This window comes from Osmerus mordax, chromosome 20 (genome assembly GCF_038355195.1).
Source record: "Osmerus mordax isolate fOsmMor3 chromosome 20, fOsmMor3.pri, whole genome shotgun sequence".
Taxonomy (NCBI): domain Eukaryota; kingdom Metazoa; phylum Chordata; class Actinopteri; order Osmeriformes; family Osmeridae; genus Osmerus; species Osmerus mordax.
This window is the reverse complement of record NC_090069.1, coordinates 10,472,358-10,488,626: the sequence shown is the minus strand read 5'-3', so window position 1 is coordinate 10,488,626 and position 16,269 is coordinate 10,472,358. Positions and strand designations below refer to the sequence as shown.

General features: G+C 42.0%; 1 protein-coding gene across 1 annotated transcript in view; it reads right to left on the bottom strand.

The window, feature by feature from the left end:
• The window catches only part of eng (endoglin), a 117,176-nt gene extending 104,647 nt beyond the window's left edge, over nucleotides 1-12,529 (bottom strand). Inside the window, exons 1-2 of the mRNA XM_067258118.1 lie at nucleotides 12,423-12,529; nucleotides 11,329-11,543 (exon numbers count right to left, since the gene is read on the bottom strand). Of these exons, the coding sequence (XP_067114219.1) occupies nucleotides 11,329-11,389 (61 nt within the window). The 5' untranslated portion in view covers nucleotides 11,390-11,543; nucleotides 12,423-12,529. The remainder of the gene's footprint in view (nucleotides 1-11,328; nucleotides 11,544-12,422) is intronic.
• Between the last annotated feature and the right edge of the window lie 3,740 nt (nucleotides 12,530-16,269).

The following is a 16,269-nucleotide window of genomic DNA, read 5'->3' as shown; positions in this document are numbered from 1 at the left end:
AGCAGCCGAGGACCAGGACACAGCAGTAGAGCCTGGAGACTGGGTGAGAGTTAAAGTACACAAACGAAAGTGGACTGAACCTTGGTGGACAGGTTCGTGGCAGATAACAGAACGTGCCTCCCACGCCTTGAAAGTCAGAGGAAAAAATGGAGATCACTGGCATCACCTCACACACTGTGCACCTGCGGAGGCCCCCTCCCGAACTCTGGGGGAAGTTAGAAAGGATCTGTGTTGCCCTGAAGACAAACCCACAGACAAACCTGAAACCTAATGGAGAGGACAGACCGAGACAGAGCTGCAGTCCAGATCTAAACATTCAGATGCCCACCTAGAACAACAGAGCCCATTGAACAACAATGTAGAACATAATATCGAAAGAAGACACATTTCCAGACAGCACCAAAGCCCAGAACTCAGGACGGACCACACTCAAAGACACCATTGTAGCTGAAACAGGATACGCCGACAGAAATGTGAGGGTAGACTGGATGATGTACACTGCGGAACCGCAAAGTTAAAAACTGTGTGGCTTGTGGGACCACAAGGCCACCACTAGGAACGGTACCTTTTCCTGTCACCCCAAGAGATGATTCAAAAACGTTCAATTGCGTGATGAAACTTTTCAGCCAGCTACACCCAGAAGGTTACACCACCGTCAAATTACTGTTTCCTTCAGTACCCATGACAAGGCCACCCAATTTCACCCCATATGATGGAAGATACACCTGCATTCGAAAATTGTCAGGGAACGTTGATGTTGGCAACCTAACCCAGTGTAACCAAACTTACACACCAAGCGGATACACACTCGACGTTCTGAATGAAATGTATTATCCTAGAGCGGATGTGTGGTGGTATTGTGGGAAGACGCTGTATCCAATATTGCCTCATGACTGGAAGGGAGTATGTGCACCACTTCAGCTTGTAATGCCATTCTATGCCATTCCACGAACAGCCGATGAGATCGAAAAGATGGCAGACAGAGGTATTGGCCACAACAAAAGACAGACAAGGGCAATTAAAGGATTATTTGACTCTGGTATCTGGATAGATGCTATAGGCGTACCAAGAGGAGTTCCAGACGAATTCAAGGCAAGAAATCAGATTCTGGCGGGTTTTGAGTCACTGTTCATCTTACCATCGATAAACAAAAACATGGAGTGGATAAATTACATATATTATAATCAGCAACGATTTGTGAACTTTACTAGAGATGCTATCGGGGGATTGGCCGAACAGCTAGACCGAACCAGCACCATGACACTGCAGAATCGTATGGCATTGGATATGTTGTTGGCCGAGAAGGGTGGAGTGTGCAGGATTTTTGGAACCTTGTGCTGCACGTTTATCCCTAACAACACCGCACCGGACGGCTCTGTATCCAGGGCATTGAAAGGACTAACATCTCTGAGTAAGGAACTAACCGAGAACAGCGGAGTGGACAACTACTTCACATCAATGTTGCAGTCCTGGTTCGGTAAATGGACATCTACTATTGTCTCAGTGGTGGGGGCAGTGACTGCGACGGTAGCCATTTTGATCGTGTGCAGTTGCTGTTGCATACCTTTATTACTCTTTAGCATTGATTACTGCTCAAAGTTTGACACATGGATATTTTAAATTGTGTGTTTGTTGCCACACCCTTTGGAGGGTGTGAAAGGAGGGATCCTACGAAAACTTTAAAATATCCTGTCTGATTGCCTGTCCAATTCCTTTTGTTCAAAATGTTTCATTTGTGTTTGTTTTCACACCCTCTATTACCCTTCATTTTCAGTATCTGTATTTACGTAAATTCAATGAACTGCCTGATCATAGAGATATTTTAAAAATTGTGTTTGTTGTCACACCCTTTGGAGGATGTGAAAGGAGGGATCCTAGATCATTTTAAAATATCTTTCTGTACTCTGATTTCATCACACGTGTTTGATTCAGTTATCGTTCACCAAAACTAACCTCCATTGTTTGCTCACACGGGGTCTGTTGGTTGTAATATTTTAAATTTTGTGTTGTCACACCCTTTAAAGGGTGTGAAAAGAGGGATTCCATGAAAACTTTAAAATATTCAATTTTGCACCTGTGTGGGTTTTAACATCTAGTTTGACTGTATTTTGGTTTCATTGCTTAAGTGTTTTGATACCATGACCTTATACGTATATTTTACCTAGTTAACAACTGATTCATTTCCGGTATCCTCAAACCTTTACTGCTTGACTGGGATATTTAGGGGCCAAGCAGTAACAAAGCTGCTGTGGCACCTACTGTTTTTGTTAGTTTTATTATTAGGGGCCAAGCAGCAGCGAAGCTGGCTGTTTATACTTGGGTCAAATCTGACAAAGCTCGCCACGGGAGAAACGGCTATATTTTAAATTTGTGATTGTTGTCACACCCTTTAAAGGGTGTGAAAGGAGGGATCCTTTGAAACTTTAAAATATCCAGTTTTAATGTTGACACCACGTAGTGGTATATCATATATCCAAACATTATTAATTGATTCATTAAAGAACAAATGGGTTCAGGCACCAAGATGATTCTAAGTAAGTGGAATGCTGAGGTCAAGCAGGCCAGCATGGGAGTCGAGTCTGTGGCACTCGGGGTCTAGTGTGAGCACAGTGGGCTATTCAGCTCTGGAGAGCAGAGTGTCAAAATGAGAGATAAGGTGATGCTGGGACAGTAACTCTTCGCTGCTCAAGGACGAGTCAGACCGGCTGGTCTGACTTGCAGTTTGGACATACTCTGTTCTGAGGTCACATTCCCTTGGAGACCCTGCCCCTGTTCCCCCTTTCACACCTGCATTCCCTTGGAGACCCTGCCCCCCCTTTTCACACTGGATGATCTACCCCTTCCCCTTGGAGACCCTTACCCACCTTCCCCCATACATCATCGACCCTGGCCTGGTCTGCCTCACCCCTTCTCCTGGAGACACGACCCCCCCCCCTTCCTTGGAGGCGCAGCTCCCATCTCCTTGCATGCCATCAGGACCTTGGGGCGATCTACTCCCTTCCCTGGAGCCCCCCTCCCTTGGATTACCTCAGACCTGTGGGTCTTGTCTGCCCCCCTCCCTGAGTAGACCTGTGGGTCTTCTCCACCCCCTCCCTCTCCGAACATCACCAGATCCTTGGACTGCCCACCTTGTGCCACCATGAACGCCCTGGACATTTAATTGGACAACCACATTCCCACCCCACGGTCTTCTGACCAATCGCCTGTCACAGACCCCCCTCTCTGGGGGGTACAAGACCTGTCTCCCGAGGACAGGGAGACAGAACTTGGTGTGGGCAGAACTCTCTCTGATCTCTGTCACAACCACTTTCTCAACGAAGGCCTTCGTTTGTTCTATTCTGAGACTCTGTTTCTGTGAGACTGCTGTTGCATCATCGACTGATTCATTGTACTAGACTACGAACATCCTGGTGTGTTGTTTTCATTGTGTATCTTGTGATTGCATCATTACTTACATTAAACTACAAATAACTTAGATCCGATTCGGTCCGATATTTAACCTTGTATTATTCTCCTCTACCCACTTACACTATCCTTAACAGTTAAGGTCTTAATCTGCGTATTCATAACCCGATAAAGACACCTGGATTTTTGCCCAATCATTCGATTTTTTGATGCATGTAAACACTCATCAAAATCGGCCTTCTTGCGGGTTTTGAAAACTGTGCATGTCTGCCACTTGTTTTGAAGTCACAGCGTGTATTATTTTATTTAATTTAGCCTACCTAAATAAACAACCACATACATTAAAGACATCTGCATTTTGTGATGGGTAGAGCTAGCGTAGGCCTACTGAGCGTAGATGCCTGAATTATAACATTACGACGTCTTCCACTTTCCGTTACTATTAAAAGTAACATGAACGCCGTTGTCATTTGATTATGCGTCAAATAGGCCACCTAAAGTAACATCCTTTTTACAATAACATACAATAAGCTATCCTCAAACGATAAGCCAGATAATTAGTTGTTAACACAGAGAAAGTATAACTGTGTTTAACGTGTGTTTGTGGTGCTAGCATGCTCGTGCAACAAAGTTGTTACTTAGTAACAAGTAGGCTATAGCCAGCTAGACGCAGAGCAGAAGTTTGTAATATTAAGCCAGCTAGACTAGTAGTACTAGTTTCATTCAATCTGTTGATTGAATGAAATATACAACAGTAGGGCCAATACAGGAAGACACGGCAACACTTTGTTGCAGAAGGATGATGGTGGTGCAAGTTTTGTCCGTGGAGTATACAACGATTAATAAAAATAATCATGTAGACGCGTTTATTGACTAATCGCATAACTAATTACACATGTAAACGGAGTAATCGTATAATTGGCATAAACCGACAATTGCTAGTAATCGGGTTTCTCATGGTCATGTTAACGCACACAATATTGTCAAACTATTGAAGCTTCTCAGGGCAAGTGTGCAAAAAAAGTCTTAAGACACAAAAACAATGCATAGAAGGAAGGGGTTGGTGAATGAAATGGAGGGACGAACCGAGGAGGGGTGGGGGGGGCAGGAAACAACAACGTTCTTGAGGGCAACAGGAAATGCCATGTTTAGACGGCTTGCCAAATGAGGACAGAGTGGCAAGGCAAGGCATTGTCCACATAAAGAGGGAACAAACAAAAGAAAAAGAACAAAAGAACAAGGACACTGGTACACCCAAAAGCCACTCTCTTTCATCATCTTCCCCTAATCAATGGTTATCTCAGACAGAGAGATGTAGATCTTCCCCCGTTACTAATCCCTTTTTACTGCCTGTCCTCCTGGTAAAGGCCTGTTTCCTGTTATTCTGGCCCTGTTTGTCCACTCAACGGCCTGATCCTCTCCATAAAATATATTGCAGTCCTCAATCAACTCTGATAGTCAACATGTGTGTGCATGTAGCATTGTTTACCAAGGAGTGTGAACATGTGGATGAGCCACTGTATATGCGTTTGTGAAAGGGATAGTGACAGAGACACTACGTGTGAAGCTGTTGTGTGACGGCCCCCTATTTACAAATTATTAGGGATATGAACTACAATTAGTCAGACCCCTATTCCTGACCCGGAAATGCTGCCTATCCCTTTAAGCGGTTTTGTGGTAAATGAGGTATAGAAACAGTGCTCCCTGCATCCCTCCCTATGTCTCAATCTATTTTTATCAGACCTACTCCATTTTCTTATTCCAAGACAAACTGGTAGTTTTGGTTTTAAAGTGTTATTTTATTTGTCAGCACAAAAGCACTGAAACACCCACAGGCAAACTCTGACATTAAAGATGCATGCAAGGAAAAGCTCAATGGCTTGCCAGCAAAATGCTATTTCCAAGAAATGGTAACTTTCGCTATTGAGTCATCCGAAAGACTCAAAAGATCCAACTACTATTCACTTTGACAGGTGTGGGTGGACAGATATTTTTTTAATGAAAAATAAATGGCATAAATTCGTTTTGCTGTAAGCCATATTTTGCATGTCATGAATATGCTGTTTTATGGAGTTTATGCTTGGGGTATACCAACCTACATTTGCTGTTAGATATTGCAATCAATAATTTAATCCAGGGAACTGAGCCCTATGTCATAAGACTAGAATTGCATGAAAGGACAATTAAAAGTTTATGCATGTTGAAACATATTCTTAATGTGTTGAAAATTATAAAAGCTTCTTCTGCTTTGTCTTTGTTGTAGTACGCTTGAAGTAAATCACATTTCACATACAAGGCATCTATGACACGTAGGACGTGTCAACAGGTGTTAAAAACAACTCTGGCTATTGTAATAGGGTAGGTTATACACCCGCAATTCATGGGTTTGAATATCTGACGTGCTCTAAAGGGCTTTTCAAATCATGGCCTCATATGGTCATCAACAATCCTTGTTTTGCAAGCATTCATGTTTGGTACCAAACAAAGATATAGGGATAGAGACAGTGTACATGGCTATGTCAAACATAAACCACGTAGTCTTGATGAAGTAGCCCTGGATCATATCAATCTACCAATAACTGTGGAGAGTCATTTTTCACATGGAAAACACAAGTAGACGGAGACAGTGCCTCAAACTAATGTACAAAGTAAACTGTGTCAAGGGTCGGGCAGAGGAGCCATGATGGTGGGGGTTGGGAGAGATGGGGGTTAAAGACCCCCACCCCCCACCTTCCCGCCGCCACACACACATGCACACACCTATTGTCCCACCATTTCCGCAGCCATAGACTGAGGCCTGACCATCCACAGGAAGGTAAACAAGCTCTTATCAGCACTCTGCAGGGGCCTGCAGTGTCCCCTGGCCTCTCACCCCTGCATAGCGCAGACTAGCAAGTACACTCCCTCAACTTACCTTTCTCCATAGGCCATCAAGCCCCTATGCTTGATCAAAAATCACTGATTGGGTTATGATCTGTACGTTTGGGAGTGAGGATTCTGTGACTTTGTGTGTGCTTATGCGTGTACTGTATGTGTGTACTGTACTTGTATATATGTGTGTTTGTGTAAGACACTATGTTGACTCTGGGTAGGATATGAAAGCAGGCCTGGAGACAGTTTGTCTTTACATGCAGCCTGTTTACACCTCTGGGAGACATTTGCCAGACTTCTGATCCTGTTGCGGAAGACGGCGGAACAACAAACCCAATGGCGCATGGTCACACACAAACATACACCGCATTTATCTCTCAAAAGCACGAGAACTGTCTCTCAATTAGTTTCCATGCCTGTCAAGTCACATTCTTGAGGAGCTCAATGTGCTCTAATACTGACAGTACAGTGTACACAGAGTGCAGTAAGATGATGTTGTTTAGTATAGCATAGCTGCAAGACAAGCAGTCTTGAGCTGACTGTCTTGATAAGGGGATGAAAGGTATATTCACTTTTCGGGTTGACTATAAATCACACACAATCTAAAACACACACACACAAAGACATCAAATTACCAGGAACATCAGCAAGTCTCTAATTAGCTTGGTTGTTTCTTTCCTATAACTGACAGGGTGTTCCACCACCACTTTATCAAGATGTGTGTCTTCAAGTTGGTGCATGAATTACCTTGTGAAAAAACGAACATGTGAGATATGTCGCCAGCAAGAGTCTATTAATCTTCTCAGCATTAATTAGCAGGGGGAGCTTTCGGAAAGGGAAAGATTTGTTTAGTCAGCGCTGGGCTACACTAACTCTGTTTCAGGGGAACAGGTGGAAGGAACGATGATGTATTGCACACTGGGTGCTCCCAATCATTCAAGATCGATGTAGCTTTGGACATATGTTTCTAGAAGAACCAACAGATTACATTTAATTCCTTGAAAAATGAAATTTTCAATCGTATTTGTGGGCATACAGTGCATTCTGAAAGTATTCACAATGCTTCACTTTTTTTTCCTACATACCATAACCCATAAAGATTTTTTTGTTTTGTTTGCTAATTTATAAAAATAAAAACATGTACATAAGTATTCACAGCCTTTGCCATGACACTCAAAACAAGCTTAGGTGCATCCTGTTTCCACTTATCATCCTTGAGATGTTTCTACAACTTGATTGGATCTCTTCCCAGTAGAGGCTCCCCTGCCTGCTATTAAGCTACCCCCCCCCCCCCCCCACACACACACACACACACACACAAACTAACCCTCCGGTAGCGCTTGCTAATCGCTTTTGTACTTTTTCTTCTGCCCGTGGAGTGAAGGGACTCTGGGTTGGCGGAAGTGCTTTGGAAAGCCCTGTAATCACTGCTGTGTTGAGCTCCCACTGTAGCTCAATGCAGAGGGAGCACAGTTGACAAAGCCCCCATCAGACAGAAATGTGGTACTTCCCTGTGGAGTTTCTACAGAGGGTGCAGCAGATAACAAACCACACTGTTGGACACCAAGGGGTCGCAATGGGATTTAGAGTTAACATTATCCCTTACCTAGAGCTTCTTCAACGATGGTATGTCAACAACACAATTTGCTGGCAGGAGTCCAGTACAGCATACAGTCAACACAGCATTGCCCATTCATAAACATAACCCACATTAACTCAGAAAAACCAATCATTGGAAGCTATAATGACTCAAATAGTGATTATAACCAATGAAGGCCAATGTTTGAAGACTCGTTCTGCAATTGTGACTACTAGTGCAGTGTCCTTAATGCCGGCGGTGATTAAGATGTCAGTGAAACACACAAATACAGATTCCTTGAACTATAGAGTGCACATGATAAAATTGGTGGCACACACACACAGATTTCTGGGATTATAGATAGTGCAGTGCCTGTGATGCAGCTGGTGATGACAGTTCTTCTCAGTGATTTTGGTCCTATATTTCTCAGATCGCCATTGAAATTCTCTGTCATCTCTGAAGTTCGGAAGTTCTTGTTCAACCTCCACATCTATTCTAGTCAAATTGACAATGCTGTGGTAGCCTACATTTATGCAAATTATTATGTAGCCTTCATTTGTCTTCTGATTCCTACGTTTAGGGATGGGTATCGAGAACCGGTTCTTGTTCAGAACCGGTTCCCAGTGAATCGATTCCTTGGAATTGTTAGCAAAATTCCAAAATTCCCAAAACGATTCTGTTAACGATTCTCTGTGCCGTTAAACAATTAAAATGCGAAGTTTAATAAGGGATTAAAAATCCATATGCTCAGTTTAATAATGGGACACGCGAACATCTATCTGAATAAACTATAAAAGTTTGCGCATAGACAGACTGCAGCAAACATGGCAACTAGGAAGAAGCGTTCTAAAGTTTGGTTGTATTTCACACGACAAAATGACAACAACGCCACTTGTAACGCGTGTAAAAAGTCTATTTCGTCGAAGGGAGGAAATACTACAAATATGAAGAAGCATTTGAACACGCAGCATGGAAAGAAGTTACTGGAACGTCATGTGTTCGATGCATGCAGCAGCGCAGCTAACGTTCGCGCTTCATCTCTAACAGTGCGTGTCCACTGCAGCGACGCGAATCGCTTGCCATCGCTCGCCTTCCCACAGTTCACCACGCTCGGGGGCGTTTCAAACAGATTAATGTAAAATGTAGTTCTCTAAAGTCACTGTTGTAGTTGTCATGGCCAAGTGTGCAGACTTGGGTTTACGTACTCGCAACATCTATCAAAATACAACTTGTATACAAAATACTAAACTGTTTAATAGACATAAACGTTGACATGTGTAAAAAACGTTTTATTATATTACTCAAAGTCTGCTAATCTGTCGATACGATAGGGAGTTCCAGCCGGGCTAGCTAGCTACTGTAGTTACCACAGAACGAAGTTACGTAATGTGACTAGACTGAATTTGAAAGTACAAGCACCAACAACTTCGGCAACCTTGCGCCATGCAGCGTTTTTTATTAACATCTCTGTACGAATACAGCTATGTATCGTACAGGACTGGGTAAGCAGCCACACAAACGATTAGTTTCTCCTCCACCTTGAAACCTAGAAAGCTAGAAATGTTCACCATGGTTGCTACGTTACGAGAAACAAGAAAACACTCAGATTGGCCATCGCTAGCGAAAATCGCGCCTCATTTGCATAAAGTTGAGAAAATCTCAACTCGGTCGCGTCGCTACCCACAATGCACCACGCAAGCGATTCGCCTGGCTCCATTGAAAATGAATGGAAAGCATGTTGTCGCTCGCATCGCGTCGCTGCAGTGGACACGCACTGTAACTATCTAAGGTAGAGCTAAACTGCTCAAAAGTGATCACAACCACTTGTTACTGTGTGAAGCAATTTGCCTTTATTGTGTGTAGTCGATCTAGTTATCTTCTGTCCCGTCGTTGAAGCATACATTTTAGCTCCGGCTGTCGTTCTGTTAGATAGCCAGTCCCTTTGAAAGCAGCTGATTATCGGTTGTAAAAGCGAATTTGCTTCTAAATAACAAAACAGAATATCCCTACTTTCCTTACTACGCTAAATTTGTGTCATTTCATTGTGAAACCTTTCTTAATAATATTAGTTCAATTGCGTTAAATTATAAAAAAGACACCTGCTAAATATTAACTTTGCAGAGTGCTCGGTTCTCGAGTCTCGCTGCAGACCAGAGGACCAATCAGAGTGAAGTGGCTGGGAGGCGAAGAGAGCTAGCCAAACAAAATTATTCATTATTATTCAAATTGTCATTATTTTTCATTAATTTATGTTGAAATGCTTATCCAAACAATGTAAATTGCGGCACTCCGTTGGGTTATAAAGAGGACACATGCAGAATAGGAACTTTGCAGAGTGCCTAATTCTTGAGTTGATTGTGGGAAACTAAACCCATTCTAATTTGTACACACACACACAGATTTCTGTCATTATTAGAGAGATTATCTACACAGTTCTCCACTGGCATAGCCTACAGTTTCACATAGCAAAGCCTTCAGAATCAGAAGCTGTATTTTGTCACCACAATTACTCCATTCGTACATGCTGCACGGGGTATTTGTTAGTGTTATACAAGATACACACCAAGAGAGTTGTGTAACAGGGGACTACCATTGATCTAAAGAGCAAAAGTAAAGGCCCTTCTGAAATACTACCCAGAGAAATCCAGCTGTGACCATATCACCAACTGGAGTTTAAAACACTGCCAATACACTGTTACATTGGACTTCGATTGAGCAACCATGACTGCCACCACTACTGGACAGAAAAAGCACAGTAGGAGTGTTTTTAGGATTACAATGAGGATAAAAAAATACTCCTTAATAAATAAGTTGTATTACTTTTTATTACTTTCTCTGGCGCCAAAAGAATCAGATATATAAAATGTCCTCTTAAGTTTTTCCAATAGCTAAAGCTACAGTAGTTGGATGGACCTGCCTGACAGATTTTAACCCCATACATCTATGTGTTGTGCTGAACAACTTTCCCATATGAATAAGCATAGGAATGCATCAAGTTGCAGCGGTTGCACTTTCAATATGGGGGGTTTACTGAAAAATGATTACATTTAGGGCTTGCAATATTCATTGTGGGTCAATGGTTCATTGTTCTGGTTTGTCACTAACACAACTGATAATCAAGCTATGACAGTAACTTGTGTAGTAGATATAGGTTAACCATCATACCTAAAACTAATGGGCAATATAGACTTATTAAATCCAATGGTAATCCTAAATGGCCTCAAGTCTGACTCAAAACATCTGTTCAAATAAAGGCTCTGACTACTCTGTTGAAAGAAATTACTAAAAATAATAAAGCTATGACTAATAAAGGTATAATAAAGGTCTTCAAGCATCTGCTTTCCCCACAAAGATATCATTAAGGCTTCAACTCCATTAGTCTCTGATTTCTGAATGATCCGTGCATTAAAAAGCCCTCTACAAATGGGTTAAATAAAGACTGTGCATTGTAGGAGATCAATCATGGTTTTTACCTGAGGGTGCTATGGTAAAGCACAGCATGAGCAGGGAGAATAGTTTGTAGTAATTCTCCATCTTCAACTCCAATCAAGTTTTCTAGCCCGTCTAAGAGCTCAGGTGTCAGGGGGAGAAGTGCCGTTGTCCAGTGGCAGAGTTGAAGTGACTGTGGCAGTAGTTCTGCTCCAGAAGATTGATCACACAACACCAGCCTTGAGAGGTCAATGGTCAGCTGTAGGACAGAGGTATGGAAACAATGAAGGTTCACAAGTGTGTGAAAATGATGGGGGGGCTCTTATTGCTCGAGGTAACTTCTGGTGGGCTATTTAGATGAAGCATATTGAAATGATATAACATACACTACCCTGCAATGAAACACATGGCCACTTGAGGTGGCAAACTTTGTCAAAACACTTCATAAAGCAAAGTTTTCGAAAGCATGCTTACAAATATGATTTATGTGGAAAACCTCAAAGCACTGAACAAGTTTTGGTGTTTCCACAACAGTTGCCAGGAGACTGGTGTACAATAAGGCGCACAGATTTGTGAGTTTATGGAGTGGTCAGTCACTCTGGGCTGGGTATGTGAGGAAATAGTGTGGCGTCGCTTTCTTTAAATAATATAAAAATGTGAAGATCTGATAAGCTGGGGAGACTGCTCTTGTTCATATAGTATAAGCCTGTATAAACGATTGATGTTTTAGCACTACAAAACAAAAGAAGCTTCATCAACAGATTGTCAAATAATGAATTCCTAAAAACGATTTAAGTTCTAAATATGTGTAGGCCTATGATGCTGTTTCCCTTTTTTTCCTGTTAAACTCAACCAAAAAGCGTTATATATAGCTAATATACATGGCAATAGTTTCTACTTTCTATTAACTTTACTACACAGGATTAACAACCAGAATCTACCGATTTACTGTATTGACCTGGTATTGGAACTACACATTTGAAACAAACTTCACTTTTTGTACCTTTACAGCAGACTTGTAGGACTACACAGTAGTCATCCCTCGCATCTATAGGCTACTGTACCGACCGACTAATAGCCATTAGCCTCGTATCATATCATATTTTGGCCTACCCCAAGTATATACAATGTAACTCACATCTCAACGTAGAATGTCCCTTTTGATTATCATTTATAATCCACTAGGTCGAAACACCGGTCAATCCTGAGAACGGGTAAAAAACTTTATACCGTGTGTCCGTTGAGGTGGTGCAGCTATAGCCTTCTTTTGTACCACTCCCACTGACCGGAGAATGCTGACGAGCTTCACTCACGTCCACGCCACACGCAACGTATCTGAAAATAGAGACGCTGATATGTGCGGTCTTCGGGTATTCTGCACTTTTTTATTAAACATTATGCATGGAGGAATATTTAATCTGAACTTTATTTTGTTAAGATAGCAACTCCACGTTTGCCCTCTCGTACATGCGGGGTATATCAGAAAGCAGGGTAACATACAGAGTTAAACCACAACTCTGGATTGAATGACTATGAGCTGTCAAACTCAGTGGTTTCAGGACAGGTGATAATTATTAGTTCAGTCAACTCCGAGTCCAATTAACTCCGAGGAAAGCTCGTGCAGACGCGCACGTATGGAAGCAAATCGTGACCAAAATTAAAATGCATTTGCAGAAATGCTTTTTCATTTAAAAAATGTGGCTGCATTATTTGAGTCATAAATGAAATTAGTAATCAATCATCCTATTTGCATTTTAATTTTCTTCTTCAAGAGTGCTCAATCTTTCACTTAATTAAAATGAAAAATAAATATACATTTGAGATTTAATTTTCAAAATATGCCCCAGCAAATAGATAACAAAATTCAATTTGAAATGTAAAACGTGGACTCATAAATAAAATTAGTAATCAATCATTCTATTTGCATTTTCTTCTTCAAGGCTGCACATTTTATGCCATAATCAAAAAGAAAACAGAGCGGACATTGCTTTGTTTTCGAATTATGGCCAGTACTTTGCGGGCAGACCACGAAAACGAAAAAGCAATTTCCGCTCTGTTTTCTTTTTGATTATGGCATAAAATGTGCAGTCTTGAAGAAGAAAATGCAAATAGAATGATTGATTAGTCATTTTGATTTCAATTTGCTTCCATACGCACGAAGATAAAACAAGCCCTGTTCAATCGAACAGAAGGTGCATTCGACATGGACTGCGGCTGCATGAAACGACCGGCGAGAGTAGCCGCTTGCAGTCGGGGAGGAGTTGAAAAAGGCTCTGTAAAGTCGGACATTCCAGCTTCTCGTGGTTTGCTGCGTTGACGTCAGTCATGGCCGATCAAGCGCTGTTTGCTTACTTTAATCAAATCAAATCAAATTTATTTGTATAGCCCTTTTTACACGCAAGCATGTATGGGCGTATGTACGCCCATAGAACTGCCCCTCAACCAACCTAAACCCTCAAGGAAGACAAGGAAAAACTCCCAGAAAAATTCCCAACAGGAGAAAAAATTGACTTTACTTTATTTATAATTAAACTTAGTCTTTCCTTTAGTGAAGAGGCGGACTAAAACCCTTTCTTCAACACATTTTTAATTCAATTAAAGATCCTGTAAAGTAAATTCCATGTTTTGCTTCTAAGTACATTATATACGTGTGAAATGAGTTCCTGAAAGCATGTGCAAAGCGCTAAAACTTTGTCTCACTGAAATGTGTGGAGTTAAACCGAAGAACAGTTTCTCTTCCTTTTCAGATCAGGTTTTAATGGGCGGAGCCAAAAAATGCCCTATCTACGTCATTTCGCCCTATCTACGACAGATCACTCAATGGCTCCTCCTGCTGTACTGTTATTGTAGCCTACATCAGCTAGCTAGCTAGCTTCAGGATGTCTCCCACCACCCGCAACTGCATCTTCCCTGGGTGCAAGAACTCCAGCTGCGCTGCAACGCCATTTAAGTTCCCTATTGATAAGGAAAGGAAAAATAGGTGGATAGATTTTGTGAAGAGCCACGCTCATGGAAAGCTTCGGATAAACTTCAACAGCCGCCTCTGCACTGACCATTTCACGGCAGACAGTTTTAACATGGACCAGAGACAGACGGGGTTCACCAACACACGGCTTCTCTTGCAGCGCGGAGCCGTACTGAGCATCGCCCCTCCGGCCGTTCATCCTCCGGTTGCACCTGGACCATCCACCGCCGCCAGCAGTTCATCACTCAGTTCTGTGTGCTTGTTATAATTATACTAGATACCTTTTACAGAGGTATCTCTGCTATGAGTTAGTACAAACCGCTAAATTGATATTAGGCTACTCGGTGTAGAATGATGGTATTTTGGTGAAATGGTAGCTAATGTTTTAGAAGTAGCCTAGTTGGAGAGCTCACTGTCTGCTGTCTCTGGTGTCCATTTTTACTGTTACAGCTCAGGGGAACATTTCATTTATATGCATCTGTATGTTTCACTCATTGAACAAATAAATTCTAATTCTATACGGTTTTGTTCGGCTTGACATAGCGTCCATTATCTGGGTCGGAGGTCGGCACTAGGGAGCGAGGGGCGGAGCTTCTGCTCCTTCAGGCGACACACCCCCCCAGTCTCAAGCAGAGAAGACTGCTGATATTTTCACGATTTCAAAGCCTAATTTAACATACTTGTCGGTGTTATTTTTTCATTCGAATTTGGATGGGTAGTTAATAACACATTCTTCTGTGGTGTGGCAAACTTAAAACTCGTTTCCAGGTCCACTTTACAGGATCTTTAAACTGTTTGGTCCGGATTTGAGCGTTGGCGAAACTGAAGGTGTCAGAATAATTACAAAACACGCGTCAAAGTTGTCGTGTGTGAGTCTGGCCAATCATGAAATAGCTGTGTCATCATTAGAACCCTTGCAGTTGTTCTTGAGAAAATGCGCTCTGCTACACAGCCGGCAGTTCTCGAATCGATCTCACGGTACTTTGGTGGCTACGTCACAGTGACCTAGCCTCGGCGCCGCCTCAAGTCGGACAAAAAGTCTAACCAGAATTCACTGTTTCAAGTCAGCCGCCTGCAGCCGGCTGCAGCGCTGCATGAAGTCAGTTCATGTCGAACGCACCTAGAGATAACACTATTCATCATGGCAACGGGAGAAAAAAAAGACTCGAACCGCCCATTTTCCCCCCAGTGGAATTGGTGACTGCCTAATACGAACCGATATTTAATTTTAAAAAGCAAGAGGCTTCAGTAGCACCATCAATGTTGCAAAGGTGATTTGGCGTGGCAGAACATTGCTGAGTGTGATATAATTTCGGGAAAATAAAGTTTTTATCATGTGTTCCACTTATTCAACATTTATGTGTGTGTGTGTGCGTGTACATTTTTTTATATTAGGTCTATTCGACATCAGCTGCTGCATGAAAAAACCTGCGAGAGTTGCCGCTTTCAGTGGGTGATCGAGGAGTTAAAACGGCTCCGTAAAGTCGGACATTCCTGCTTCTCGTGGTTTGCTGCATTGACGTCAATTATGGCCATCATTCGCTGATGCTTACTTTAATGTTGACAAATTGCATGGTCGCAAATTTAATTGTTGCACTAGAACTTGCACGAACCAGTGCACTGAAATTGGTAATTTATTGGGCTGTTAAACTCTCTTTCCAATCTGCAGATTAATAATATATGGAAGCCCATTTCCACCATAAAAAAAGACAAGTCCTATTTATGAGATACTAAGTCACAATTATGAGATACTAAGTCGAAATTATGAGATACCAAGTCATAATTGTGAGACAAAAAGAATTATAGAGCATATTCAATTTCAAAATGGACATGGATTGTGAGTACATCAACGACTACTTTAAACGTGGTTTTACAACGGATGAAATACTTCAATTGCTTGCTAATTCACATGGGATTGTATTAAGCATGCACACCCTTGAAAAACATTTTAGCAAGAAGAAGCTCTGGCATAGGAAGAATAAAACCGATGTGGCCGAGGTGGCAACCTTTATCGAACAGC